The sequence below is a fragment of the Ahaetulla prasina genome, chromosome 17 (genome assembly GCF_028640845.1).
Source record: "Ahaetulla prasina isolate Xishuangbanna chromosome 17, ASM2864084v1, whole genome shotgun sequence".
Lineage (NCBI taxonomy): Eukaryota > Metazoa > Chordata > Lepidosauria > Squamata > Colubridae > Ahaetulla > Ahaetulla prasina.
In genome coordinates, this window is record NC_080555.1 from 11,857,863 (window position 1) to 11,884,875 (window position 27,013).

Below are 27,013 nucleotides of genomic sequence, written 5' to 3' on the forward strand. Positions count from 1 at the left end.
CCACGGCCGACTCTTCTGCAAGCAAATCCCGTGTCTGCACATGGAAACTCAATACCCTCCCCACCAAACGCGCATTCCCGGGCCACGTTCAAACAACCTCCCCCCCAGCCTAAAAAAAAAAGTGGAGGGGGGAGTGTTGCTGGCTAGCAAAGGCTCTGCTTGCACGGCCAGTTGCAAGACATGTGTCACTTTCAGCACACGTGTGCATGCGAAATGCACCGCCGGGAGGCGTCCCCCCCCCCATTCCCTCCCCACCCACGGCCGACCCTTCTGCAAGCAAATCCCGTGTCCCCGCATGGAAATTGCAACACCCCCCACCCCACCAAACACGCATCTCCGGGACATGTTCACACAACCTCCCCCCCTCAGCCTAAAAAATAAAAGTGGAGGGGGGGGTGTTGCTGGCTGGCTAGCAAAGGGTCTGCTTGCAACGGCCCCTTGGAAGACGGGTGTTGCTTCCGGCACACGTGTGCATGCGAAATGCACCGCCGGGAGGCGTCCCCCCACAGCTGACCGTTCTGCGATGAAATCCCATGTCTGCACGTGGAAACGCAACACGCCGATCTCCCCCCAAACACGCATCCCCGGGCCACGTTCACACAACTCCCCCAGCTAAAAAAAGTGTGGGGGTGTGTGGCCAGCAAAGGGGCTGCTTGCATCGCCTGCAAGGGCCACTCGCAAGACGCGTGTCGCTTCCAGTGCACGTGTGCATGAGAAATGCACCCACTCCCTGCTCCCCCCACCCACGGCCGACCCTTCTGCGAGCAAATCCCGTGTCTGCGCGTGGAGATGCAATACCCCCCACCCCCACCCCACCAAACACGCATCCCCGGGCCACGTTCACACAACCTCCCTCCCCCAGCCTACAAAAAAAAAAGTGGAGGGTGTGTGTGTTGCTGGCTGGCTAGCAAAGGCGTCTGTTTGCACTGCCCGTTGCAAGACGCGTGTGCTTCCGGCGCACGTGTGCATGCAAAATGCACCCACTCCCTGCTCCCCCCACCCACGGCCGACCCTTCTGCGAGCAAATCCCGTGTCTGCGCGTGGAAACGCAACCCCCCCCAACACGCATCCCCGGGCCACGTTCACACAACCTCCCTCCCCCAGCCTAAAAAAAAAAAGTGGAGGGTGTGTGTGTGTGTTGCTGGCTGGCTAACAAAGGCGTCTGCTTGCACGGCCCCGTTGCAAGACGCGTGTCGCTTCCAGCGCACGTGTGCATGCGAAATGCATCCACTCCCTGCTCCCCCCACCCACGGCCGACCCTTCTGCGAGCAAATCCCCTGTCTGCGTGTGGAAATGCAATACCCCACCCCACCAAACACGCATTCCCCGGGCCACGTTCACACAACCTCCCTCCCCCAGCCTAAAAATAAAAGTGGAGGGTGTGTGTGTTGCTTGCTGGCTGGCTAGCAAAGGCGTCTGCTTGCCGCGGCCCCGTTGCAAGACGCGCCTCGCTTCCCGGCGCACGTGTGCACGCGACCGGCGCCCTCCCAGCGGGCGGCCCGGCACTCTGCACGCGCTCGGGGGCGCCCTCTTCCCTTCCCAACCACTTCCGGGGTTTGCCGAGAGGATCCGGGGCTGAGCCCGCCAGTCCGCCCGCCCGCCCGGCGCCGCTTCCTCTCCGCTTTGCAAAAAAGGCTGACGTTGCCCGGGGTTGGGCTGGGCGCTTCTGCAACCGGGCGCCCCCCTTTTTCCTCCCCTCCCCACCGGCCCAGGATGTGGTTCTTCGCCCGGGACCCGATCCGAGACTTCCCCTTCGAGGCCGCCGCCTCCCCGCCGGAGCCCCCGCTGCCCCAACCGGGGGGCGTCTGGCAGCTGCACCGCGGGCGGAGGAAGGTGGGTCTACTTTGGGTGGGTGGGGGGCGCAGGAGGAGGAGGAGGATGAGGGGGGGGGGTTCTTTCCAAAGGAGGGGGTCCCCATGGGGGAGGGGAGCAAGGTTGGGAGGTGTGTGTGGGGGGGTCTCCCCTTCCTTTGGGGGCCGTCGGGGGAGGAAGGTGGGGAGGGGGCTCTGCATCCTTGCGGGGTCTCTTTGATTCAAGCCTTGGATGCCCTTTTTTTTTTCTCTCTCTCTCTTTCGCTCAGAGCTTCGCCCCCTTTTAAGATGGGAGGACTTCAAGTCCCAGAATTCCCCCCTCCTCCTCCTCTTCCTCCCCCCTCCCCCACCAGCCACGATAGGCTCTGCTGGCTGGGGAATTCTGGGAGTTAAAGTCCGCCCGGCTTTAAACAGAGTTGGAGGTCATCTAGAGCAGGGGTCTCCAACCTTGGTCCCTTTAAGACTTGTGGACTTCAACTCCCAGAGTTCCTCAGCCAGCTTTGCTGGCTGAGGGACTCTGGGAGTTGAAGTCCACAAGTCTTAAAGGGACCAAGGTTGGAGACCCCTGCTCTAGACTTCAACTGCCAAAATTCCCCCCCTCCTCCTCTTCCTCCCCCCCTCCTAGCCACAGTAGGCTCGGCTCTGCTGGCTGGGGAATTCTGGGATTTTTATTATTTATTTATTTGTCACAACAGTATATATAAGCATAAGCATGAAATAACTATACGATATATAAGCATATATATAGGCATAAGCATGAAATAACTATACGAATTGGATCCAATCAAAGGGAACATCACCAATCTCTTTCCACTTATGACTGTATGACTGTAACTTGTTGCTGGCAATCCTTATGATTTATATTGATATATTGACCATCAATTGTGTTGTAAATGTTGTACCTTGATGAAGGTACCTTTTCTTTTATGTACACTGAGAGGCTATGCACCAAGACAAATTGCTTGTGTGTCCAATCACACTTGGCCAATAAAAAATTCTATTCTATTCTATTCTATTCTATTCTATTAGGACAGGGACGATAGGCACTCTTGTGCTCTTATGCACGCCCCTTACAGACCTCTTAGGAATGGGGTGAGGTCAATAGTAGACAGTCTTTGGTTAAAGCTTTGGGGATTTTGGGAAGAGACCACAGAGTCAGGTAGTGTATTCCAAGCATTAACAACTCTGTTTCTGAAGTCATATTTTCTGCAATCAAGACTGGAGCGGTTCACATTAAGCTTAAATCTATTGTGTGCTGGTGTATTGTTGCGATTGAAGCTGAAGTAGTCTTCAACAGGAAGGCCATTGTAAGAGATGATTCTACGAGTTAAACTCCGGTCATGTCGAAGTCCGCCCATCTTTAAACAGAGTTGGAAGGGACCTTGGAGGTCATCTAGAGCAGGGGTCTCCAATCTTGGTCCTTTTAAGACTTGTGGACTTCAAATCCCAGAGTTCCTCAGCCAACTCTTGGAGTTGAAGTCCACAAGTCTTAAAAGAGCCAAGTTTGCAGGCCCCTGACCTAGGCGAGTGATGGTGGGGGGAACCACTTGGATCTGGATAACTGCCCATTGATCATGGCCTGATTGCGGTTAGCAAACAACCACCATTCTCTCTCACCCCCTGTTTATTTTCATTTCCGCAGACCACAGGCGAACCGGTCTCCCTTTTCGTACACGAGGTGAAGCCGGGTTCCGAGGAGCAGATCCAGCTGGCCAAAACAGCCTTTAAATTCCTCAAGACCCTCCGCCACCCCAATATCTTATCCTACATTGATGGCTTAGAGGTATCTTAAAGACGTCATTTGAGCAACAGACATTTGGAACACGGGCAAAATGCTGAGTCTTTCGTTGCAGATGGATTTATTTTATTATTATTTACTTTATTCATTAAAAATGAAACTCAGTCAACTGAACATTCAAAAATACATCACAAATAGTAATTAGACTGGTGCTAATGGTTGATATGGGTTGCTGCCAGCATCCTAGGTATCAACCAAGTACCTTCTTAAGATGTACGATGTTCCAAGTGGCGGTTTTTTGCAGTTCTGCTGGCGTTATTGCAGGAAGCTGCGATTTGTTGATGTATCTTATAAAATTCTTGGACATGGTACCAAGTGCCCCGATGACCATGGGTATCACTGTTACATGTTTCATCCATAGCCGTGTAGTTTCGACGGCCAGGTCGCGATATTTCATGTTATTTTCCAGTTCTTTTTCTTCGGCTCTGGCATCTCCTGGTACCACAATGTCAATAAATTGTACGTTTCGGTTTTCGACAACTGTGATATCTGGTGTGTTGTGTTCCAAATGACAATCCGTATTCAAAAGTTCCACAAGATCTTCACCTTTTCATTTTCTATAACTTTTTCCACTTTATGTTCCCATGACTTTTTAGATACAGGCAAGTCGTGTTTTTTACATAATGACCAGTGGATTAATTTAGCAACTCGGTCGTGTCTAGCTTTGTAATCGGCTTTGTGCGATTTTGCTGCATTCACATATTAAATGTGAAACAGTTTTGACTTTGTTGTTGCAAAGTCGGCAGTTTGGATTGTCAGTGGATTTTTGTATCTTTGCTTTCATGGCATTAGTTTGTAGTGCTTGTTCTTGAGCAGCGAGTATTAAACCTTCCGCTTCTTTCTTGATGGTTCCCATCTTAAGACAAGCCCATGTCAAGTTGTCATCACATTTTCCTTCCATGTTTTTCAAGTGCTGTCCATGCAAAGCTTTGGTTTTCCATCTATTTAATCTGTCATCCAGCTGTTTTTTCCTTATATTGTGCCTTCGTTTCTGTTGTTTTTATAATGTTCTCTGTTCTCTGCAGCAATTGTTCTGTACTTTGGTTCACATAATCATTCAAACTTCGTTTTTCTTCTTCTACAGTTTGATGGATTTGCAATAGTCCTCTGCCCCGTTGTTATCATCATCATCATTATTATTATTATTATTATTATTATTATTATTATTATTATTATTATTATTATTATTATTATTATTAAGCTCAGAGAGCACCAAGTTTGTGCTCATTTCAACCCTGAGCTACAAATATTTTGCTTTATTGCAGGGGTGTCAAACTCAATTTCATTGTGGGTCGTATCAGGGTTGTGTTTGACCTTGAGGGGGGCGTGGCGGCCTGGCCATGGTGGGCATGGCCAACTCGACATCGCTTGTGTCAGGGGCACCTCGGGTGGCCAAATGGTAAGGCAGGACTTCCCTGAGACCCTTCCTTACTCTCATTTTTTTATTATTATTATTTTTTATTTGCATTTATATCCCGCCCTTCTCCGAGGACTCAGGGCGGCTTACACTATGTCAAGCAATAGTCTTCATCCACTTGTATATTATATACAAAGTCAACTTTTATTGCCCCCCCAACAATCTGGGTCCTCATTTTACCTACCTTATAAAGGATGGAAGGCTGAGTCAACCTTGGGCCTGGTGGGACTTGAACCTGCAGTAATTGCAAGCAGCTGTGTTTGTAACAGACTGTCTTACCAGCCTGAGCCACCAGAGGCCTATCTATCTATCTATCTATCTATCTATCTATCTATCTATCTATCTATCTATCTATCTATCTATCATCTATCTATCTAATCTATCTCATCTATCTCTATCTTTTTTTTTATTTTCATTTATATCCTGCCCTTCTCCGAGGACTCAGGGCGGCTTACACTATGTCAAGCAATAGTCTTCATCCATTTGTATATTATATACAAAGTCAACTTTTATTGCCCCCCCAACAATCTGGGTCCTCATTTTACCTACCTTATAAAGGATGGAAGGCTGAGTCAACCTTGGGCCTGGTGGGACTTGAACTTGCAGTAATTGCAAGCAGCTGCTGTTAATAACAGACTGTCTTAGCAGTCTGAGCCACAGATATATCCTTCCTTCCTTCCTTCCTTCCTTCCTTCATCAACACTGTCAGACTGTTTACTGAATCTGCACTACTATTAATCGTTTCATAGTTCCCATCACCAATCTCTTTCCACTTATGACTGTATGACTGTAACTTGTTGCTGGCAATCCTTATGATTTATATTGATATATTGACCATCATTTGTGTTGTAAATGTTGTACCTTGATGAAGGTATCTTTTCTTTTATGTACACTGAGAGCCTATGCACCAAGACAAATTCCTTGTGTGTCCAATCACACTTGGCCAATAAAATTCTATTCTATTCTATTCTATTCTTTCCTTCCTTCCTTCCCCTCTTTCCTTCTTTTTCCTCCCTTGCTCTCTTCCCATTTTTCCTTCTTTGCTTTTCCTCTTTGCTGTCCCTTCTTGCATGCTCAAATGCAAAAGGGAAATAAACATTTCTCCTTTTTCTTTGGTTTTTAAATTGTTTTGTTAGCCCCCTCGCCAGTGAAAATAGCCTGGGGTTGAGTCCGCTGGCAGAGGCACCACAGGGTGGTCCTTTGCTGTTTCCAGGGCAACCCCACAGGCCAGATCTAAGCACCCTGCAGGCTGGATGCGGCCCGCGGGCCTTGAGTTTGACACCCCTTCTTTATTGAGATGTTTCATTGTCTAACTAGGTAACATCATCAGTTGGAAGTGAGTGTGGAGTTTGCTCAGTTTATCTAAAATCTCTTGCATGTTTCGATGGAGGAAGAGGTTTCTCCTTGATGGTTCCTTGGTTAGGGTATTGTTTTCTGCTTTCTTGTTTGGTGTAAATCCCTGCTTATCTGGCTTTCTCCTTCTGTGGGTCCCTTGGAGTTCTCTGAACGTTTCATGAGCCAACATCATTAGTATCTGTGAATGTGGAATTTGTTCCCTGTTTATATACAGTTGCTTGGTTCAGAGCGATTTTATCAAGGAAATGTTTTCTGCTCAATTATTTGTCTGGTGTTAATCCCTGTTTATCTGGCCGTTGCCTCCTAGAGAGAGTATTTCCTGGTCTTGTTGTTGCCTTCTTAGCTTTTTTATTGTCCTTTTTCAAAAGGTGTGTAAATGTGATTTATTCTTGTGAAACATCTGCAAGAAAACTAACCAAGCTCAGAGAGCACCAGGGACCCCGTAGTTCAACCCCGTGTTACAAATATTTTCTTCTATTGAAACCAGCACGTTTGCAACTAGCTGTTGTAGCCTGTTGGCTGCCGGCCCCTCCAGCAGTCGAATCAAATGAGGAGGAGGCACGGGAGTCAGGGTCAGCATTAAAGCAACCTGAGAGCTCCGAGGGGAAAGAGGGAATGGAGCTGGTAGAGAGAGAGAGACAGAGGCAGAACCTGGGCCGTCTGTCAACCCTCAGATGGAGAGTCAACAGGTTTAGAGGCGGCTGATGAGGAGGAGGAGGAACAGCTGGGTCCAGTGCCTGACGTGCAGATGCACAGAAGGCAGAGGAGAGGAGAACAGTGGAAATCTATGGGCCGGTTCTCGGGACGGAAGAGCCACCGCTGCTAGCGAAGCCCCACCCTAGCTCTGGGGATAAAAGGCAGGGGACGGAGATGAATAGGTGTGGCAGACAACTACTCGTCTCCTTGCCGGACAGACTTGTTAGCCTGCGGTGAGAGAGAAACCTTTTGCTGCAGCTGCTGATGCTCCTAATAAAGGAATCATTGATTTAACTTCAGAAGGTTTGTCGTGTTTGGGGAGCTGGGTCAGAACACTAGCAAATGTCCGTTTGTCCAACCATTTGTGATGGTTTTCACGACACACTCTCCTGCAGTTCCCCACTTGCCTCCCCCACCCCACCCCCAACCCCCATATTCCTCCATGGTGAGAATCATGTTTTCTTCTTTGGTTTTGCAGACGGAGAAAAGTTTACACGTGGTCACCGAGCCGGTGACACCATTGCCGGCTTACCTGGAGTCGCGGGGGGACGGGAAGGGCTTGAGCGAAGCGGAAATTTCCTGGGGTCTTCATCAGATTGCAGTGAGTGCTGGGGAGACCCGTATCAGGGCCGGGGTGGGGGGGAGGGAGCTGGGTTAGATTCCTTCATATAAATAGTCCTCTACTTACGACTGTTCGCTTAGTGACTGTTCCAAGTTACCGCCTATGTGAAAAAGGGATTATAATTCCTTATAATCTTATAATCTTATAATCTTATAATATCTATAGCCATATATATATATATATATATATATAAAATTTAATATATATAGATCTTTAGTTATGGTTTTCTCCGCGTAAAATTGGAAGTGTCTTGTGACGTTTCGAAGTCTCATTCGTCATCTTCAGGCTTCAGCTCATTACCGAACGCCGCCAAGACACTTCCAATTTTACGCGGGAGAAAACCCGAATAACCAAAGATCTACATACAAACACCCGCGAAAACCTCAGAAAACATATATATATATATATATTTGTTTTAGTAGGTTTTCATGGGTATAGGTATGTAGGTCTTGGCATATTCGGGTCTTTTCCCATGCAAGGTTGAGAGTATCTTGGCGATGTTTCGACGAGGTCTTACTCATCATCTTCAGGCTGGTGCTTTCGGAGCAAGCGTGGTCGGAGCTGCCGTCTCTCTATAAATACTGGTGGGGAGGTGGGGAGTGTTGCTGTGTGGTTGCATCTTGATTGGTAGATGGAGTGGGTGTTTGCAGATTGTTTGCAGATACCTACTACACTCCCCACCTCCCCACCAGTATTCATAGAGAGACGGCAACTCCGACCACGCCTTGCTCGCACAAGCACGAAGCCGAAAGCACCAGCCTGAAGATGATGAGTGAGACCTCGTCGAAACGTCGCCAAGATACTCTCAACCTTACCATGGGAAAAGACCCAAATACGTCAAGACCTACATACATTCATACACACACACACACACACACACACACACACACACACACAGAGGCAGTCCTCGACTTATGACCACCATTGAGCCCAACATTTCCGCTGCTCAACGAAACATTTGCTAATTGAATTCTGCCCCATTTGACGACCTCTCTTGCCACAGTTGCTAAGTGAATCACCGCAGTTGATAAGTTAGAAACACGGTTGTTAAGCAAACCTGGCCTCCCCCACTGACTTGGCTTGTCAGAAAGTCGCAAAAGGGGATCACGTGACCCTGGGGGGGGCGGCAACGGTCATAAATGTGAGCCAGTCGCCAAACACCTGAATTTGAGTCACGCGACCCTGGGGATGCTTCAGAGGTCGTAACTCTGAAAAAACGGCGGTAAGTCACTTTTGTTTTCCAGTTCTGTTGTAACTTTGAACCGTCACTCAATGAGCTGTTGTAAGTGGGGGACTAATTTTATTTATTAGGTGTATATCCGGTGTATTTCCCTCAGGGATCAAGCAGGTTGTGTGAATTCAGCCCCCTTGACCAGGCTAAGGGTGTGAAGTCAGATCCTTGGCCGTGACCTGTGACCCCCTTCCTTGACCGTCTACTGTCCCCCTCCTCTTTCCTTCCTTAGAAAGCCCTCAGTTTCCTTGTGAACGACTGCCGTCTCGTCCATAACAACGTCTCCCTGGGCGTGGTTTACGTGGACCGTGCTGGCGAGTGGAAGCTGGGCGGCTTGGATTACATGTGCTCGGCCCAAGGAGACGTCACCGTGCCACGGAAGGGGGTCCCCGAGCTGGAGAAATACAACCCCCCCGAATTATCCGACAGCACCAAAAACGTCGGCGAGAAATGGTGGGTTTACTTCTCTTTTTCCTCTCCCGTGTTTTAAATTAATATTCTTGAAATACAAGGAGTCCTCGAGTTATAACACTTTGTTTAGTGGCCCTTCAACGTTCAGGCAGCACTGGAAAAAATGACTTACAGCCGTTTTTGAACGTGTGGTCAAAATTTAGACTTTGGCAACTGTCTCATATTTATGACGGTCTCAATGTCCCGGGGTCATGTGATCCCCTTTTGCCACCTTCTGACCAGCAAAGTAACCGTGTAACATTAACAGAGTTGGAAGGGACCTTGGAGGTCATCTAGTCCAATCCCCTGATCACGCAGGAGACTAGGGATTCGAACCGCCAAACTGCCGACCTTTCTAATCGAGAAACTTAGCGTCTTAGCCCCTGAGCCACCTAGTCAGGCTAGGGTTGAATGGGGAAGCCTGATCCGTTTAACAACCATGTTACTAACTTAGCAACTCCGACGATTCACTTAACTGTAAGAAAGGTCGCAAAATGGGCAAAATCTCACTTAACACACTAACTTTGTTTAGCAACAGATATTTCGGGCTCATTGGCTCAAAGAGGAAGATCTGCCAGAAGCGAGGAAAGAAATATTGGTGGGGGCCCTTGAGACAGGAAAGCGAGAGGTAGATGTGGAGGCAGAGGAAATACTTCGATTAATGAGTGACGTAAGGAGACATTAAGGTCCCAGGGGATGAACAAGTGAGCTTCGTTAAAAAGTCAATAAGAGTCGAAATAAAGGACAAGAGATGATGGATAGAGATGACCTTTCGATCGACAAGCTCAACAAAGGGCCGTGGTAGCTCAGGCTGGTAAGAAGCCTGTTATTAGAACACAGCAGCCTGCAATTACTGCAGGTTCAAGCCCGGCCCAAGGTCGACTCAGCCTTCCATCCTTTATAAGGTAGGTAAAATGAGGACCCAGATTGTTGGGGGGGCAATAAGTTGACTTTGTAAATATACAAATAGAATGAGACTATTGCCTTATACACTGTAAGCCGCCCTGAGTCTTCAGAGAAGGGCGGGATATAAATGTAAATTAAAAAAAAACAAAACATCCTAACCCCTGAGCCACTGGTCAATATGACATGACTAATAAATCTATACTTTGAGGACATGCTTGCCTTGGAGTTTTGATTCCTTTGGGTGTATTACTTGGAACCCTGATACCCAATTACCACCCAATTTTGAAAATCCATTAGAATGAGAAAAATCAATCCAATTTCTGAACCGGTTGTGGGAGGAATCCTTTTCAGCAATGCTTAAAGTTATCTGCACCGATTAGAGCAGGGGTCTCCAACCTTGGCAACTTTAAGACTTGCGGACTTCAACTCCCAGAATCCCTCAGCCAGCAAAGCAAAGCTGGCTGAGGAATTCTGGGACTTCAAGTCCACAAGTCTTAAAGTTGCCAAGGTTGGAGACCCCTGGATTAGAGGCCTACTATGCAAGTGGGATCCTTACCTGCCAAGGGCTACACTGGACACCCCTGAAAGCTTTGGGGCGCCCCTTGGAGACTATCTTATTGGTTTCTGCCCCAGGGTCATTTTCATTACGAAGCGAGAAATTATTAACCAGTTTCCAGGGATCTAATCAATAAAAGCTAACTTCAATTGATAAGTGTTTAAATTTAGTTTTGGCCTCTCTAACTCTGGCGAGGGCAGCAGCACATCAAAGATCAAAGGTAAAAATCAGTTTTGCTGATTTTCTAGCTGCCAATCAGGGTATGCCACTCATGTGTCGTATCCTACAGATGTTGAGATTCTGGAAAAAATGCAGAGAAGAGCAGCAAAGATGACTAGGGGGTTGCAGGCTAAAATATGTGAAGAACATTTGCAGGAATTGGGTATGGCTAGTCTAGAGAAAAAAGGACTAGGGGTGACATGATAGTAGTGTTCCAGTATTTGAGGGGCTGCCACAAAGTAGATGGGGTTCAATCTATTCTCCAAAGCATTTGAAGGCAGGACAAGAAGCAGTGGATAGAAACTAATCAAGGAGAGAAGCAACCTAGAACTAAGGAGAAATTTCCTTAGGTTCTCCTGCTTGAGCAGGGGGCTGGACTAGAAGACCTCCAAGGTCCCTTCCAGCTCTATTTCTATTATTTCTATTTCTATTTCTATTTCTATTCTATTCTATTCCCTTCTCCTTCTCTTCTCTTCTCTTCTCTTCCCTTCCCTTCCCTTCCCTTCCCTTCCCTTCCCTTCCCTTCCCTTCCCTTCCCTTCTCTTCTCTTCTCTTCTCTTCTCTTCTCTTCCCTTCCCTTCTCTTCTCTTCCATTCTCTTCCCATTCCCTTCTCCTTCTCCTTCTCTTCTCTTCTCTTCTCATTCGCTTCTCTTTTCTTCCCATTCCCTTCTCTTCTCTTCTCTTCTCTTCTCTTCTCTTCTCTTCCCTTCCCTTCCCTTCCCTTCCCTTCCCTTCCCTTCCCTTCCCTTCCCTTCCCTTCCATTCTATTCTATTCCCATACCCATCTCATTCTCTTCTTCTTCTCTTCTCTTCTCTTCTCTTCTCTTCTCTTCTCTTCTCTTCTCTTCTCTTCTCTTCCCTTCCCTTCCCTTCCCTTCCCTTCCCTTCTATTCTATTCCCATACCCATCTCCTTCTCTTCTCTTCTCTTCTCTTCTCTTCTCTTCTCTTCTCTTCTTTTCTTATTCCTAACAGTGATGACAATTAACCAGTGGAACAACTTGCCACCAGAAGTTGTGGGTGCTCCATCACTGGAGGCTTTTAAGAAGAGTCTGGACATCCATTTGTCTAGAACGGTATAGGGTCTCCTGCTTGAGCAGGGGTTGGACTAGAAGACCTCCAAGGTCCCTCCCGACTCTGTTATTCTGTAATCCTGTAAATTCTTTTCCATAGTTGGCACCTTGCCTTGGAAACAAGGCAGGTTCACACAATGCCAACTGCCAAGCTTTGTGTTAGCAAAGGCTGAAGGCAACACATCTGTTTACAATGAACACAACTACCTCCAGGTTTCGAAGGGATGGCTTGGCTCATACGCAGCGCTCTATTTGGAACAAGGTCCTCCACATTTTTAGCCTGTTTTTAACCTGGTTTTTGTCTCTTGCGGGAATCCTTTCAGGATAGATTGGTCTGTGTCGTATTTTGGACGGGTGGTGGTGATTAAATCTGTCTTGGAACACAAACAATCCACTGGGGGAGGGCATGGAGCTAGTCCTCATGGTTCTGACTTGACTCCAACTTGCTTCCTGTGTGTGGTCTTAGGTCAGCAGACATGTGGCGATTCGGCTGCCTCATCTGGGAGGTCTTCAACGGCCCCCTGACCCGATCGTCCTCCCTGCGGTCGCTCAACAAAGTGAGTCCCCTTGGCGCCCCTTGCCCAACAGTTCGTTGTGTGGTAGTTGACTGAACTAACCCCGATTCCTGGGTTCACACAACCCCATGAACTGTCAACCTGAGATTGACAGTTCCCACCACTGGTTGGTTGTGAGAATGCAGGTTTTTTCTGATGAATGAAGTGGCCTGAGTACACATGGACAAAATGGTCTTCTAGGGCAGGGGTCTCGAACCTTGGCAACTTTAAGCCTGGAGGACTTCAACTCCCAGAATTCAGTCCAGAAGTCTTAAAGTATCCAAGGTTGGCTGAGGAATTCTGGGAGTTGAAGTCCTCCAGGCTTAAAGTTGCCAAGGTTGGAGACCCCTGTTCTAGGGCAGACACGGAGTGGACTGAATGGTGATGGCTAGCTTTGTAAATCACTTGGTGGTGTGAATTCCTTCCCTTCCTTCCTTCCTTCCTTATGTATTTATTTATTTATTTATTTATTAGATTTTTATACCGCCCTTCTCCCGAAGGACTCAGGGCGGTGTACAGCCAAAGATAAAAAGTTGATATACATACAATTTAAAACCAAGATTTAAAACTAAGCAAATTACAAAAAGGCCAATATTAAAATTTAAAATTTAAAAAACCCTAAGACAATAAAAACCCAATTTAAAATTAATAAAACTATTATGTCAATCCCGCTTGAATAAATAGGTGTGTTTTTAGCTCACGGCTTCCTTCCTTCCTCTTTCTTTCTTTTTTTTTTTTTTTATTTGAATTTATATCCCGCCCTTCTCCGAAGACTCAGGGCGGCTTACATTGTATTAAGCAATAGTCTTCATCCATTTGTATATTATATACAAAGTCAACTTATTGCCCCCCCAACAATCTGGGTCCTCATTTTACCTACCTTAGAAAGGATGGAAGGCTGAGTCAACCTTGGGCCTGGTGGGACTTGAACCTGCAGTAATTGTAAGCAGCTGTGTTAATAACAGACAGACTTAGTCTGCTGAGCCACCAGAGGCCCTTTCTTTCCCTCCCTCTCTCCCTCCCTTGCTTCCTTTCTTTTTTTCTTTTTCTCTCTTTCTCTTTTCCCCTAGATGTAAAAAGAGTGGGGTGGCCTATTAGAAGTAAAAGACAGATGAATACTCAGAAATGGATTAGACCAGTTTTTTCTTAATCGTGACAACTTTAAGGTGGGTGGATTTCAAGTCCCAGAATTCTGGGAGTTGAAGCCCACCCATCTTTGTCATGTCCCACTCCTCCGCTGACGGCCTGGTCAGGGAAATCCGAATCAGGCGTGCCTCTGCAGCTCTGCCAAAGTCCTAGCAAAGTCCTCAGGGCAGGCAGGAGACCAGAAAGTGACTTCAGCAAGATATGTTTAGACTTTGCCTGACTCAGAGAATGCCAGAAAGCAGGTCCTTTATATAGGCCATGGGGTGTGGCTCCATGACTCAGCACTCATCCAGGCCTGCCCCTCCCTTCCTTCTGTTGCCTCCGCCTATCAGTTCTTCTGAAGCGAGGGTCACTCCAGTCTGCAGCTGTTGGCAATTGACCTCCCTCAGGCTCACATGCTGTGGAGGAGGGGGAGGGGTCTAGCTGCTCCGTTTGCCTGGGCATGGAGCCAGGGCTGGGGCCGGGGGGTGCTCCCTCCTCTGCAGCCTGCTTGGGCATGGAGCCAGGGCTGGGGCCGGGAGGCATACTAGGACATTCCTCCGTGTTCGGAAGCAGATAAGAAGGCCCCGGCTGTGGTGAGATCGGACGAGACACAACAATCTTAAAGTTGCCAAGGTGGTGAATCAAGGTGCCCTAAAAATGAAGTGTGTTTTGTCTACTCCAGTGGTAGTCAACCTGGTCCCCACCGCCCACTAGTGGGCGTTCCAGCTTTCATGGTGGGCGGTAGGGGTTTTGTCCGATACTGAAGCACTTTCCTTTTTTTAAAATTTAATTGACTTTAAAAAAAATCATAGCATTATTTAAAAATATTTTCATTAGGTTTTCATAAAATTCCCCGTGACAATTTAAATTTCTGAAAATATACTGTTTGTATCGCCCGTGCATAAATTTAGTTCACGTTACGTAAGTGAAACTAAATGGCGCTATAGTGCGACCGCAAACAAAAGAGCCTCGTCCCAGAACAGCTCGCGCATCTCCCCCCACCCAGCTGTAACAGACAAGCAGAGCTGGTAGCCAGCACCCCCCTCCCCCCAACCCAATCCACGATGCGTGAGAGGCATGCGCAGATGACGATACACGGTGCATTACTGTGGGAACCGGTGGACGGTTAGAAAATTTTATTACTAACAGAGATACAAAAGTGGGCGGTAGGTATAAAAAGGTTGACTACCCCAGTCTACTCCATAAGTTTGCAAAATGAAAAAGGCTTCAGGTTGCACAGTTGACGTTGGAACTGCCCGAGACGTGAACGGTGCCCATCTTGGCTTCCCTCTCCTGCTTCTGGGTGGACTGGCTTTCTGTTGGAGACCACCATTTCTTTCTTCTGATCTATCTGCCTCCTTCCTTCTCTTCCAGATCCCCAAGTCCTTGGTGCCCCATTACTGCGAGCTGGTTGGTGCCAATCCGAAGCTACGACCCAGCCCGTCCAAATTCCTGCAAAATTGCTCTCGGATGGGCGGTTTCATGGACAACAAGTTTGTGGAGACCAACCTCTTTCTGGAGGAGATCCAGGTGAGAGCTGGGGAGCACCGAAGGCTCCTGGCCTGCGTCTGATTGATTTTACGGCTGTCCATGGGGCTAAAGTGTAGGAGGCGGTCCTGGTTGTGGGTCAAAGAACTTGGCTGAACCCTGGAACGTTTTAGATTTCAGTCTCCAATTCTGGAAGGGTTTGACCATTCACACATTATTGCAATAAAATACAGGAATTATTTTACTGATTTTTTTTTACTGATCCCTTTTACTAAAATACGACATGAATGTGCTGATAGATAGATAGATATAGATAAATGATAGATAGAAGAAAGATAGATATATAGATATGATAGATAGATAGATGATAGAAGAAAGAAAGAAAAAGAAAGAAAGAAAGAATAGAATAGAATAGAATAGAATAGAATAGAATTTTTTATTGGCCAAGTGTGATTGGATACACAAGGAATTTGTCTTGGTGCATATGCTCTCAGTGTACATAAAAGAAAAGATACCTTCATTAAGAATCATAAGGTACAACACTTGATGATAGTTATAGGGTACAAATAAGCAATCAGATAGATAGATAGATAGATAGATAGAGATAGATAGATACTGTAGATAGATAACTGTAGATAGATAGATAGATAGATAGATAGATAGATAGATAGATAGATAGATAGATAGATAGATAGATAGAGATAGATAGATACTGTAGATAGATAGATAGATAGATAGATAGATAGATAGATAGATAGATAGATAGATAGATAGATAGATAGATAGATAGATAGATAGATAGATACTGGATGCCATAAGGCAGTGTTTCCCATACCTGGTAAATCACACAAAATTGTGTAAAAGTGATTTTTGTCCTGGTAACGATACTCGTACCGTAACGATACTGGTAACTACCCATCACAACCAGAGCATTGAAATGGCCTTTAAGATTGCCACATACAGTATATTTAAAAATTTCCCAGGAAGGAAGGAAGGGCAATAGCAAGAGCACTTAAGATTTATATCCCGCCTCATAGTGCTTTTACAGCCCTCTCTAAGCATTTTACGGAGTCAGCCTCTTGCCCCCCAACAATCTGGGTCCTCATTTGACCCACCTCGGAAGGACGGAAGGCTGAGTCAACCTGGAGCCGGTCAGGATCGAAGTGGGCAGAGTTAGCCTGCAATCCTGCATTCTACCTACTGTGCCGCGTCAAAAGACAGTTCAGTGATATTGTTCTTATAATACATGTCGTCCTTGAGTTATGATTCTTTGTTCAGTGACCATTTGAAGTTGCAATGGTGTTGAAGAAAGGGACGGGCAACTGGTCCCTGAAGTTTGATAAGATTTTTTTTGATAAGTGGCTTTGGATAATGAAGGGGGGGAAAAAATTGGGAAGCGCTGCCCCAAAGCAAAATGTTCCTGTAGAACAGTGATTTTCAAGCGCTGTCACTTTAAGACGTGTGGACTTCAACTCCCAGAATTCCCTAGCTAGCTATGCACACAGATATGCACCTGTCTTAAAGTGGCCAAATTTAAAAAAAACACTGCTATAGAATATACAAGCATGAAATGTCAACTTAATGGCCCGCCAAGTTGCTTACTCCAACCAAACGCGTATCGAATCTCCTGACCCCCTTGTTGAGGGCTGGTTAGATCGTGAGATCTCTGCGGTGGGAATCCTTCTGCAGAACTTGGCTCCAGCTTGGTTGGAGATCTGGTCTGAATGACATCCCCCCCCAACCTCCCATGAGTTTCATGCCTCCCCCTACCCCGAGCTGAAAAGGGTGGGGGAGGGGGCAGATTTGAACCCATAACTCTTGGTTACTTCTTCTTTTTCCCCCCTGCAGATTAAGGAGCCGGCCGAGCGGCAGAAGTTTTTCCAAGAACTCAGCGACAACCTAGATAATTTCCCCGAGGACTTCTGTCGCCACAAGGTCCTTCCCCAATTGCTGATGGCTTTTGAGTTTGGGAATGCGGGGGCCATCATCCTCACCCCGCTCTTTAAGGTAAGCCGCTCTGCCGCAACGAGGAAGGAGATAGATAGATCGTGTTCTGTCTCCGTCCTCACTTTGGAGTAACGAGCTGGCCTACAGCCAGTGGATACACAGCTCCTATCAGTCAGTCCTGGCCTAGAAAACGCAGCTGCCTGCCAAAAAGTTCAAAGAGATTAAGACTTCAGCTCACTTCGACACGGTTCGGCTAATTTGCTTCCCGTGGAACTGAGAGCAGTCCCAAAGCTCCTTATATATCCTGTGGGATGGGGCTCCTGCCCCACCCTTCCCTTTGATGACGCCGCCTCTCTAATCTTCTGAAGCGCGGGTCGATCCAGGCTTGATTAGTATGGTTATCAGCTGCGTCTGTAGGCGTAGCCTGAGGAAGGGAGGAATCAAGGGATGTCGGCCTCATTACGTCCTCCGACTGGCCTGGTTCTGGCTTCTGGAGCCGGGCCAAAGGAATCGGTGCTCCCGAGGTAAGCCTTACCGGCCCTTCCCCCTCACTCTCAGAGTCACTTTCGGGCATGGGGCCAGGTTTGGGGGCTGGAGTCACAACAGATCGTGGCGACCAGAACTGAATGCAGGATTCCAAGTGTGGCCTTACCAAGGCCTTATAAAATGGTATTAACACTTCACGTGATCTTGATTCTATCCCTCTGTTTATGCAGCCTAGAAATAACAAGTAAACAATAACAAATAAAATAACAAGATATGTACAAATGAAGCAGACCTTGCTTAAATTTGGGCAAGATCTGCTTCATTTGTACATTTGCACGTATTTTGTATTTTAATTTTTTGATTTTTATGTCATGTAGCACGACTTATTTCAGTCGTGATGCTTCTGACCGAAATAAACAACCTGTTGTGTACGTTCAAGATGTTTAATTAGAAATCCTTCCTCTCTCTCTCTCTCTCTCTCTCTCTCTCTCTCTCCTTCCTCTGCTTTTCTTTCCCCCCTTTTCCAGGTGGGGAAATTTTTGAACAGCCAGGAATACCAGCAAAAAATAATCCCCGTAATTGTGAAGATGTTCTCTTCCCCGGATCGCGCCATGAGGATCCGTTTGCTGCAGCAGGTTGGCCGGCATCCAAATCGCAAAGAGTTGTATTTGGGATTGTGTATTTGTTAGAGAAAGGACATTGTTGCGTCTTTGGCTCTTGCTTTTAAGTAGAGTGATAGATTGCGTCCTGCATGGGTTAAGCAATTGAAATCAACGGGCTTCAAAGAGAAAACATTTGCTGTGAACTCAGTGTAGGCATCAAGAAGGGCATCCGGTCAGTAAATTCTCAGTCCCATTCAGTTGCCCCGACTATATCCTGAATTAAGGGATTACAGCAGAGTTCCCCAACCTTTCCGGGTTGGTGTCCTGAAGTTGGGAGGGGGAAAGAGGGGCAGACGCAAGTACCTGTCGCTTTTGTGAGTGAGGACCTGAACACCCGCAGTGCTCACACGAGGGGGGCTGTGTGTACGTGCATGTGCATGTACCAGCCAGCCATTCATGCAGCCCGGTTGCGAATAGGCTGTGACCCACAGATTGGGGACCCCTGGATTACAGGGGCATTAAAAAAAAAAACCTAATAAAGGCAGGATACTAATAAGTCAAAAAAATAAAACTGTGTGAATGCAGCCCATTGGGGTTAGCGCACAATTTTAGCGCAAACCTGGGTCTATTCGGTATGTTCGTGTGAACCTGGCCTCTTCGTGCCTGGTGCAAGCGAGGGAGAGAAATTGCATCGGTGGCGTTCTGTGCCTCAAGCGCCGACTGACCGCAGGCCGTTTCCCCTCCAGATGGAGCACTTCATTCAGTATCTGAACGAGCCCACGGTCAACACCCAGATCTTCCCCCACGTGGTCCACGGTTTCCTGGACACCAATCCAGCCATTCGGGAGCAGACGGTGAAGGTGAGGCGGAGGTGATAACCAGAGGATGTGAGAAGGGCCTTGGAAGGCGGGATGAAAACACACTGCCAGAGAAGGGACAGCTTCGCCCTCAGTAGCGTAACGGGCAGGGATGGGCCGCAGGGGGTTCGGGAGAACCTCTAGCTAAGATTCTGTGCAGTTTGGAGAACCTCCAAATCCCACTCCTGACTGCCCTCCCCACCCCTCCCCTCCCAGGAGTCCCCACACGGCCCGTTTTGGATGCAGATAAGTGCAGGGTGCGCACGGAGGCTCAGGGAGGGCGAAAAACGGGCCTACCGGAATTTTGGAAAGGCTGGGAACGGGGCCCATTTCTGGCCTCCAGAGTAGTGGTCACCAACTGGTAGTCCGTGGACCACTGGTGGTCCGCGAGAAAATGGAGGTGGTCCGCAGAAAAAATATTTGCATTTTTTTATATTGCACTAAATTAGGGGTCCTCAAAGTACGGTCCCTGGGACGGATACGTGCAATGAATGTTTGTGTTGCTGCAGAGAGTCTCCCCTTCGGGGTCTTTTTGTGAAGGTTGGAGGGGGGCAGAAATTCCGACTTGGGGTCTGCTTCAACCTCCTGGTGTGGGGCTTTGGGTGAAGGCTGGAGGGAAGAGCCGCTGGTGGTGAAGAGCCGGAGGGTCTCGTTCCAGTGGGGCTGCATCATGGCCTGGAACTGACTGACCATCTCAGCCTGCTGAGCCTCCAGGCGCCGGTACCTGGCCTTGCACTCCTGCAGGTCTTCCCTCTGCTTGGAAAGCCCATGCTCCTAGTCCTCAGTGAGGTGCTTCTGCTGAGCCTCCTTCTTGGCCAGATCCAATCTGAACTGAGCTCTTTTGCCAAATCTGTTCTCATGGTGGCTGCTTAGCTCCAACAACTGCTTCCCGTTGGGGCCGTAAGAAGCCCGGGCGGGGAGGGGAGGAGTGGCTGGGAGGGGAAGGGCGAGTAGAGGCTGGCGAGACGCCCTTCCACGTGAGTGCCATCGAGTTGGTCACGCCCACCCAGTCACATGACCACCTAACCACGCCCACCCAGCCGGTCCTTAGGCGGATCATATTAGTGGTCCGTAGGATTTAAAATTATGAATTTAGTGGTCCCCGAAAGGTTGGGGACCCCTGCTCCAGAGGGCCTCCAAATTCTGGAGAGCCCGTTTTCGCCCTTCCGGAGGCTCAAGAAAAGCCTCTGGAGCCTGGGGAGGGCAAAAACACACAAACACACCCACACACCCCCCCCACACACACCATGGTGCAGGAGGCTGACTAAGCCATGCCCGCTATGGCCACGCCCACCCAGCAACCGGGCGGAGGACCCCTTGCTAAAAATTTTGAAGCCCACCCCTGTAACTGGTGGAGAAAAAGAATCGGGAGGGACCTTCCCATGTTTCTCAGATTGTAAAAAAAAGACGGTGGGAGATTTATACTTTCAGACTTGCAAAAGTCCGGTTAATGTAACCTCACAGCCAATAGAATGAGCTCCTCCGGTTGGATTTCCCGACTGGGAAGAAGACTGACAGATGTCAAGGACAAGTTCTCTACCTCTTTTTTGCGGAGGGGGGGCTTCACCGAGCCCCAGACGCCCCTCCCCTCTGCTGAATGACATAAGCAAAATTTCATCTGTTGGAAGTCACTATCCCCTAGGGCAGGAGTCTGCAAACTTGGCTCTTTTAAGACTTGTGGACTTCAACTCCCAGAGTCGAAAGACAAAGCCAGAGCAAAGCTGGCTGAGGGACTCTGGGAGTTGAAGTTCACAAGTCTTAAAAGAGCCAAGTTTGCAGACCCCTGCCCTAGGCGTGTTTTTGGGAAGGGGGTCCCTCTTACATCATAATGGAGGAGGAGCCCGATGCTGAAGTGAGTGAGGTCATCTATACCTTCACCTCTTAACCTTTTTTTGTTGTTGTTACTGGAAAAAAGACCACAAGGTGATCCAATGTTTCTGTCCACTAATGTCCACTCTCCGCCCAGGGGTCTTTCCTCTAAGTTGTCCCTACCTCCAAGCGTCCTCGCCTTGGGTCTTCCATTCTTCCTCTCCCTTCCTTGCCCGCCCTACGGCCTCTCGCTAAGGGGCCTCCTGTCTTGTGTCTCCCCCGCAGTCCATGCTGCTCCTGGCTCCCAAATTGAACGAGGCCAACTTGAACGTGGAACTCATGAAGCACTTCGCTCGCCTGCAGGCCCGCGACGACCAGGGCCCCATTCGCTGCAACACCACCGTGTGCCTGGGCAAGATTGGGCCATACCTCAGTGCCAGCGTGAGTGGGCACGGGTTCAAGGAAGCAGTGGGCAGCGGGTGGCTTTAGCGCAGGGATGTCCAACCGTGGCCATTTTGAGACCTGTGGGCTTGCAACTCCCAGAATTCTGGGAGTTGAAGTCTTCAAGTAGCCAAGGCTGGCTGGGGAATTCTGGGAGTTGAAGTCCAGGAGTCTTCAAGTATCCAAGGTTGGCTGGGGAATTCTGGGAGTTGAAGTCCAGGAGTCTTCAAGTATGCAAGGTTGGTTGGGGAATTCTGGGAGTTGAAGTCCAGGAGTCTTCAAGTAGCCAGGGTTGGTTGGGGAATTATGGGAGTTGAAGTCCAGGAGTCTTCAAGTATGCAAGGTTGGTTGGGGAATTATGGGAGTTGAAGTCCAGGAGTCTTCAAGTAGCCAAGGTTGGTTGGGGAATTCTGGGAGTTGAAGTCCAGGAGTCTTCAAGTATCCAAGGTTGGTTGGGGAATTCTGGGAGTTGAAGTCCAGGAGTCTTCAAGTATGCAAGGTTGGTTGGGGAATTCTGGGAGTTGAAGTCCAGGAGTCTTCAAGTATGCAAGGTTGGTTGGGGAATTCTGGGAGTTGAAGTCCAGGAGTCTTCAAGTAGCCAAGGTTGGCTGGGGAATTTTGGGAGTTGAAGTCCAGGAGTCTTAAAGTATCCAAGGTTGGTTGGGGAATTCTGGGAGTTGAAGTCCAGGAGTCTTCAAGTATCCAAGGTTGGCTGGGGAATTCTGGGAGTTGAAGTCCAGGAGTTTTCAAGTATCCAAGGTTGGTTGGGGAATTCTGGGAGTTGAAGTCCAGGAGTCTTCAAGTAGCCAAGGTTGGTTGGGGAATTCTGGGAGTTGAAGTCCAGGAGTCTTCAATTAGCCAAGGTTGGACATTCCTGTGTTTTAGAGAGAATTGGCTCTGGGAATTAGGATGTGGGAAACCGGACGTGGTATCACAGACAGGAAGTTCTTGACTTATGACCACAATGGGAACTGGAAAATTAGTTGCAGGACTGCAGGACTGCAGGACTGATTTTGCAAACTTTTTTTGCCATGGTTCTTAAATGAATTTGTATGGTCATTGAGTGAATCACCGTGGTCATTAAGCAAGCTATCACATGATCGTGACTTGGGAAGTTCCCTGCCAGCTTCTCCAGTGACCTAGCCAGTGATGACGTGAATTCTGGACACTGGCAAGCGTTGCACAGCCGCCTGGGTGACAAGTCCCTGAAGTGCAGTGATGCTGTATCAGTCGTAAATGTGAGGACCAGGCACCAGTTCCCGTTTTTTTCAATGCTGTTGTAATTTCGAAAGGTCACTGAAGGACTGGTCATGATTTGAGAATCGCCTGTAATATGTGAATGATCAATGGATTAAATATGAATTAAGATTAGAATCATGAAATGGGAAAAGGACCTTAGAGGTCATTTAGTCCAACCCTCTGCTTGGTGCAATGCATCTTCTGTGCCACAGTTCTTTGTACCTTGAACGATGGACTCGCTGATATACAGGTAGTCCTTGAGTTATGACCGCAACTGAGGCCACCATTTTTGTTTTTAAATGAGACGGTGGTTAAGTGAGTTTTACAACCTTTGTCGCCACAGTTTTTAAGCGAACCACTGCCGTTGTTGTTACATTAGTAACACGGTTGTTAAGTGAATCTCTATTCCCCCTCTTTCACTTGGCTGGTCAGATGGGCGCAAAAGGGGATCACGTGACCCCCCCATAACCGTCATAAATATGAGTCAGTTGCCAAGCCTCTGCATCTTGACCAGGTGACCAGGGGGGGAGACTGCAAATGTTTGTAACTCTGAAAAACGGTCATAAGTCATTTTGTTTCAGCGCCGTTGCAACTTTGGGGTGGTCACTAAATGAACTGTCTTAAGTTGAGGACGACCTGTGTCAAATACCTTGATGATGGCACTTTGGGGACTAAAGAGGCAGCCTGGGCCAGAATCCTGAGTCCCTGTTTTGCTGCCATTTCTTACTACAGGTGAGATCAAGTTGTTTGCTGGCTGTTCTCTTTACAGACGAGGCAGAACGTGCTGATTTCGGCCTTCAGTCGAGCCACCAAAGACCCCTTTGCCCCCTCGCGGGCGGCCGGGGTCCTGGGCTTCGCCGCCACCCACAATTTCTTCTCCATGAAAGAGTGTGCCTTCAAAATCCTGCCAGTGCTCTGCACCTTGACGGTGGACCCTGAAAAAACTGTCCGGGACCAGGTGAGGGGTGGGTTGGGTTGGGTTGGGTGGGTTGAGTTGGGTTGGGTGGGTTGGGTTGGGTTGGGTTGGGTGGGTTGAGTTGGGTTGGGTGGGGTTGAGTTGGGTTGGGTTGGGTTGGGTTGGGTGGGTTGAGTTGGGTTGGGTGGGTTGAGTTGGGTTGGGTTGGGTTGGGTTGAGTTGGGTTGGGTTGAGTTGGGTTGGGTTGAGTTGGGTTGAGTTGGGTTGGGTTGAGTTGAGTTGGGTTGGGTTGGGTTGGTGGCCAAACTCCCCTCGGAGGTCTCTGAAGGGTGGGCAGAGAATTGAGTTCATGGGGGAAGCAGATCCAGTCGAGGGGTTTCTTGGGGCTTTCTGAGTTTGCTTGTGTTCTTGCAGACGTTTCACCGCCAACCTAGGGAACATCATCAGCGCTAGAAGGGAGTGGGGTGTGCAGAGAGGAGGAGGAGGAGGAGGGGGAGGAGAAGGACGGTGGGGTCCTTGGTGCTCTCTGAGCTTGCTTGTGTTCTTGCAGATGTTTCATGACCAACCTAGAGAACATCATCAGTGCTATTAGCACTGATGATGTTCCCTAGGTTGGCCGTGAAACGTCTGCAAGAACACAAGCCAACTCAGAGAGTACCAAGGACTCTCAATCCTGAGCTCCAAATATTCTCCTTTATTGGCAGATCGTTCCCCCAGTCAGCTGCTCCGCCCTTCCCTCATATTGCACAGGGGCACACCTGTAGGGCAGGTGCTTTGCCACCAGGGGAATCTCTGCCCTACAGGTGTGCCCTTGAGCGATCCGAGGGAAGGACGCCAGGAAAAGGACGCCCGGAGTTACTGAGAAAGTGGAATATGAATTTTAACAAATGAAAAATAAATAAAATAAAAATGTCCGCATCTTTGGGTGCATGGGAGTCACAAACGAAAGGGGAGGCTATTCTAAAACAGGCAGTCCTCGACTTACGACCGTCATTAGGAATGGAACTTTCTAAACAATGTGGTTGCCTGATTTTATGACCCCCCCCTTTTTTTTTTTTTTTTGGCCACAGCCGTTAAGTGAATCCGGCCCTCTTCCCAATTTGAGTTTGCTTTTTTGGAATGGTCATCAGTGGCTTTTTCAGTGCTGTTGCGACTTTCAACGGTCACTAAGTGAACTGATGTAAGTCGAGGACTACCTGTAGAGCTGGGGGGGGAAGCTTGTGATTGTGTTGGCTTTTTTTAAAACAACAACAACAACCTTGTTTTGGTGTCTCTCTTTCCTCGCTCTTTGTCGTCAGGCCTTCAAAGCCATCCGCAGCTTCATGACTAAACTGGAGACGGTTTCAGAAGATCCGGATCAGCTCTCAGAGCTTGGTGAGACCATCCTGACAACCAAGGAGTTGGGGTTTGGATGCTGGGCCTGGTGGTATGTCTAAACCAGGGTGGGCAACTGGCAGCCAAGGATTGCGTGCCCGGCTTGGCCCACTTTGCAAACCCTGCCCACTCTTCCTGCTTTGAGCTCTGGCCATGCTCCTGCTTAGAATGCGAGGCCCCGCCCAATATATTTGGGCCGCATGGATCTGGTTCCCTGGAATCATAGAGTTCTAGGGCTGGAAGGGACCTTGGGGGTCTTCAACGCTGGCTAGGGAATTCTGGGAGTTGAAGTCCACACGTCTTAAAGTTGCCAAGGTTGTAGAGCCCTGTAATCTAGTAGGAGACGCCCAGTGTCAGGCCTGCCCCAACTTGGACATGCAGGGAAGAAAAACCCTCGACTCCCATTTGCAGCGAAAGGTTTACTTTTGCTAAAGCTCATTGGTTACAGCGTAGGAAAGCCAGATCTGAAGAGCCCAGGTTAAGAAGAGACGAGACAACCCCTTTGCCTGCCTGAGCAGGGGGTCGGACTAGAAGACCTCAAAGGTCCCTCCTGACTCTTGTTACCCTGTTAGCCCAATCTACTGCTCAAAAAGCACTTCCTGATGTTACAACAGTGTAACCTGAATCCGGGACCCTGCCCTTTCTCTCTCTCTCTAGAAAAAGATGTCCAGGCTGCTTCCATCAGTCCCGGGGTGGGCTCAGCCGCCAGTTGGGCCGGCTGGGCTGTGACGGGGGTCTCGTCGCTGACGTCAAAGCTGATCCGGACAAACGCTGGAACGACGCCGGGGGCAGAACGGGCGGCCGAGGACGCTCCCGTCAAGAAGCCGCCGGAGCCGCCCAAATCGGGTCAGAGGGGCTGCCAAACCCACCCTACCAATTTATTCCGGCTTTAGATGCTGAGGAGGCCTTGCTTGCCTGGGTTAGGTGGGACTGTTTGAACAGGGCCAATTGTGCGATACAGGTACAACCCTTTGTTTAGTGACCGTTCAGAGTTACGACGGCATCGAAGAAAGTGACTCATGGCCACTTTTCACAGAATTACGGCCGCTGCAGCAGCGTCGCCGTAATCGCGTGATCAGAATCCAGGCGCTGGGCAACCGGTTCATATTTACGACGGTTGCGGTGTCTCCCGGGGTCACGTGATCCCCTTCTGCGACCTCCTGTTGAGCAAAGTCCATGGGGAAGAAGAAGAAGCCAGGTTCACTTCGTTGGCCATGTCACTGACTTAACAATGGCAGTGTTTCACTTAACAACCGTGGCAAGAGAGGTCGTAAAATGGGATAAACTCCCTTGCTTGGCAATGCAAATTTTGGCTCAATTGGCAAATTGTGGTCATAAGTTGAGGACTACCTGTATATTTAAAGCATTTATGTATCATCCTTCTGTCTGTCTGTCTGTCTACCAACCTACATCTATGTCTGTCTGTCTCCCTCTCTCTATCCACTTTCCTACAGCTATATCTGTCTGTCTGTCTCTCTCTACCTACCTAACCAACATCTATATATATACATCTATATTTGTTTTCTGAGGTTTTCACGGGTGTTTGTATATAGGTCTTTGGTTGTTCGGGTTTTCTCCCGTGTAAAATTGGAAGTGTCTTGGCGACGTTTCGACGAAGTCTCATTCGTCATCTTCAGGCTTCAGCTTCGTGCTTCTGGGAGCAATGTGTGATCGCAGCTGTTTCTTCCTTTTAACTGCTAGTGGGGGTTTGAACTGATTGGGTGGGAGCTTGGCTGTGCTCTGATTGGCTGGGGTGTGTCCTGTGTTGGTGGGGGCTTGGTTGTGCTCAGTCTAGTCTGTGCTGCAGGGGATTTGAGCTGGTGAGCTGCATAGCTGTTGTTTGGCTTTGTGGTCGTGCTACATCTTCATAGTGGGTGTCAGTCTGCTGCATGAATGGATTGGAGGGGTTTGAAATGGCTAATGTTGCAGCTGCGGTCTGGCTTCTGGTCCTTGGTCGTGCTTCATGATCAGTGTGGGTTTGGGTCTGCTTTCTGGGTGGATGTGGTGGTGACATCCTGTGTGGACCTCGTGAGTGTGG

The 27,013-nt window shown here is 48.5% G+C and overlaps 1 protein-coding gene across 2 annotated transcripts in view; it reads left to right on the forward strand.

Annotated features, from left to right (window-relative positions):
* Positions 1 to 1,449: 1,449 nt before the first annotated feature.
* Positions 1,450 to 27,013, forward strand: part of SCYL1 (SCY1 like pseudokinase 1) — a 73,200-nt gene continuing 47,636 nt past the window's right edge. Inside the window, exons 1-13 of one of the 2 annotated variants that reach the window (XM_058160034.1) lie at positions 1,450 to 1,833; positions 3,454 to 3,594; positions 7,557 to 7,679; positions 9,164 to 9,384; positions 12,601 to 12,691; positions 15,191 to 15,346; positions 17,153 to 17,311; positions 18,265 to 18,372; positions 19,086 to 19,199; positions 21,291 to 21,446; positions 23,455 to 23,643; positions 24,900 to 24,975; positions 25,633 to 25,821. In XM_058160034.1, the coding sequence (XP_058016017.1) occupies positions 1,714 to 1,833; positions 3,454 to 3,594; positions 7,557 to 7,679; positions 9,164 to 9,384; positions 12,601 to 12,691; positions 15,191 to 15,346; positions 17,153 to 17,311; positions 18,265 to 18,372; positions 19,086 to 19,199; positions 21,291 to 21,446; positions 23,455 to 23,643; positions 24,900 to 24,975; positions 25,633 to 25,821 (1,843 nt within the window). In that variant the 5' untranslated portion in view covers positions 1,450 to 1,713. The remainder of the gene's footprint in view (positions 1,834 to 3,453; positions 3,595 to 7,556; positions 7,680 to 9,163; positions 9,385 to 12,600; positions 12,692 to 15,190; positions 15,347 to 17,152; positions 17,312 to 18,264; positions 18,373 to 19,085; positions 19,200 to 21,290; positions 21,447 to 23,454; positions 23,644 to 24,899; positions 24,976 to 25,632; positions 25,822 to 27,013) is intronic. The other variant, XM_058160033.1, reaches the window with a different exon arrangement.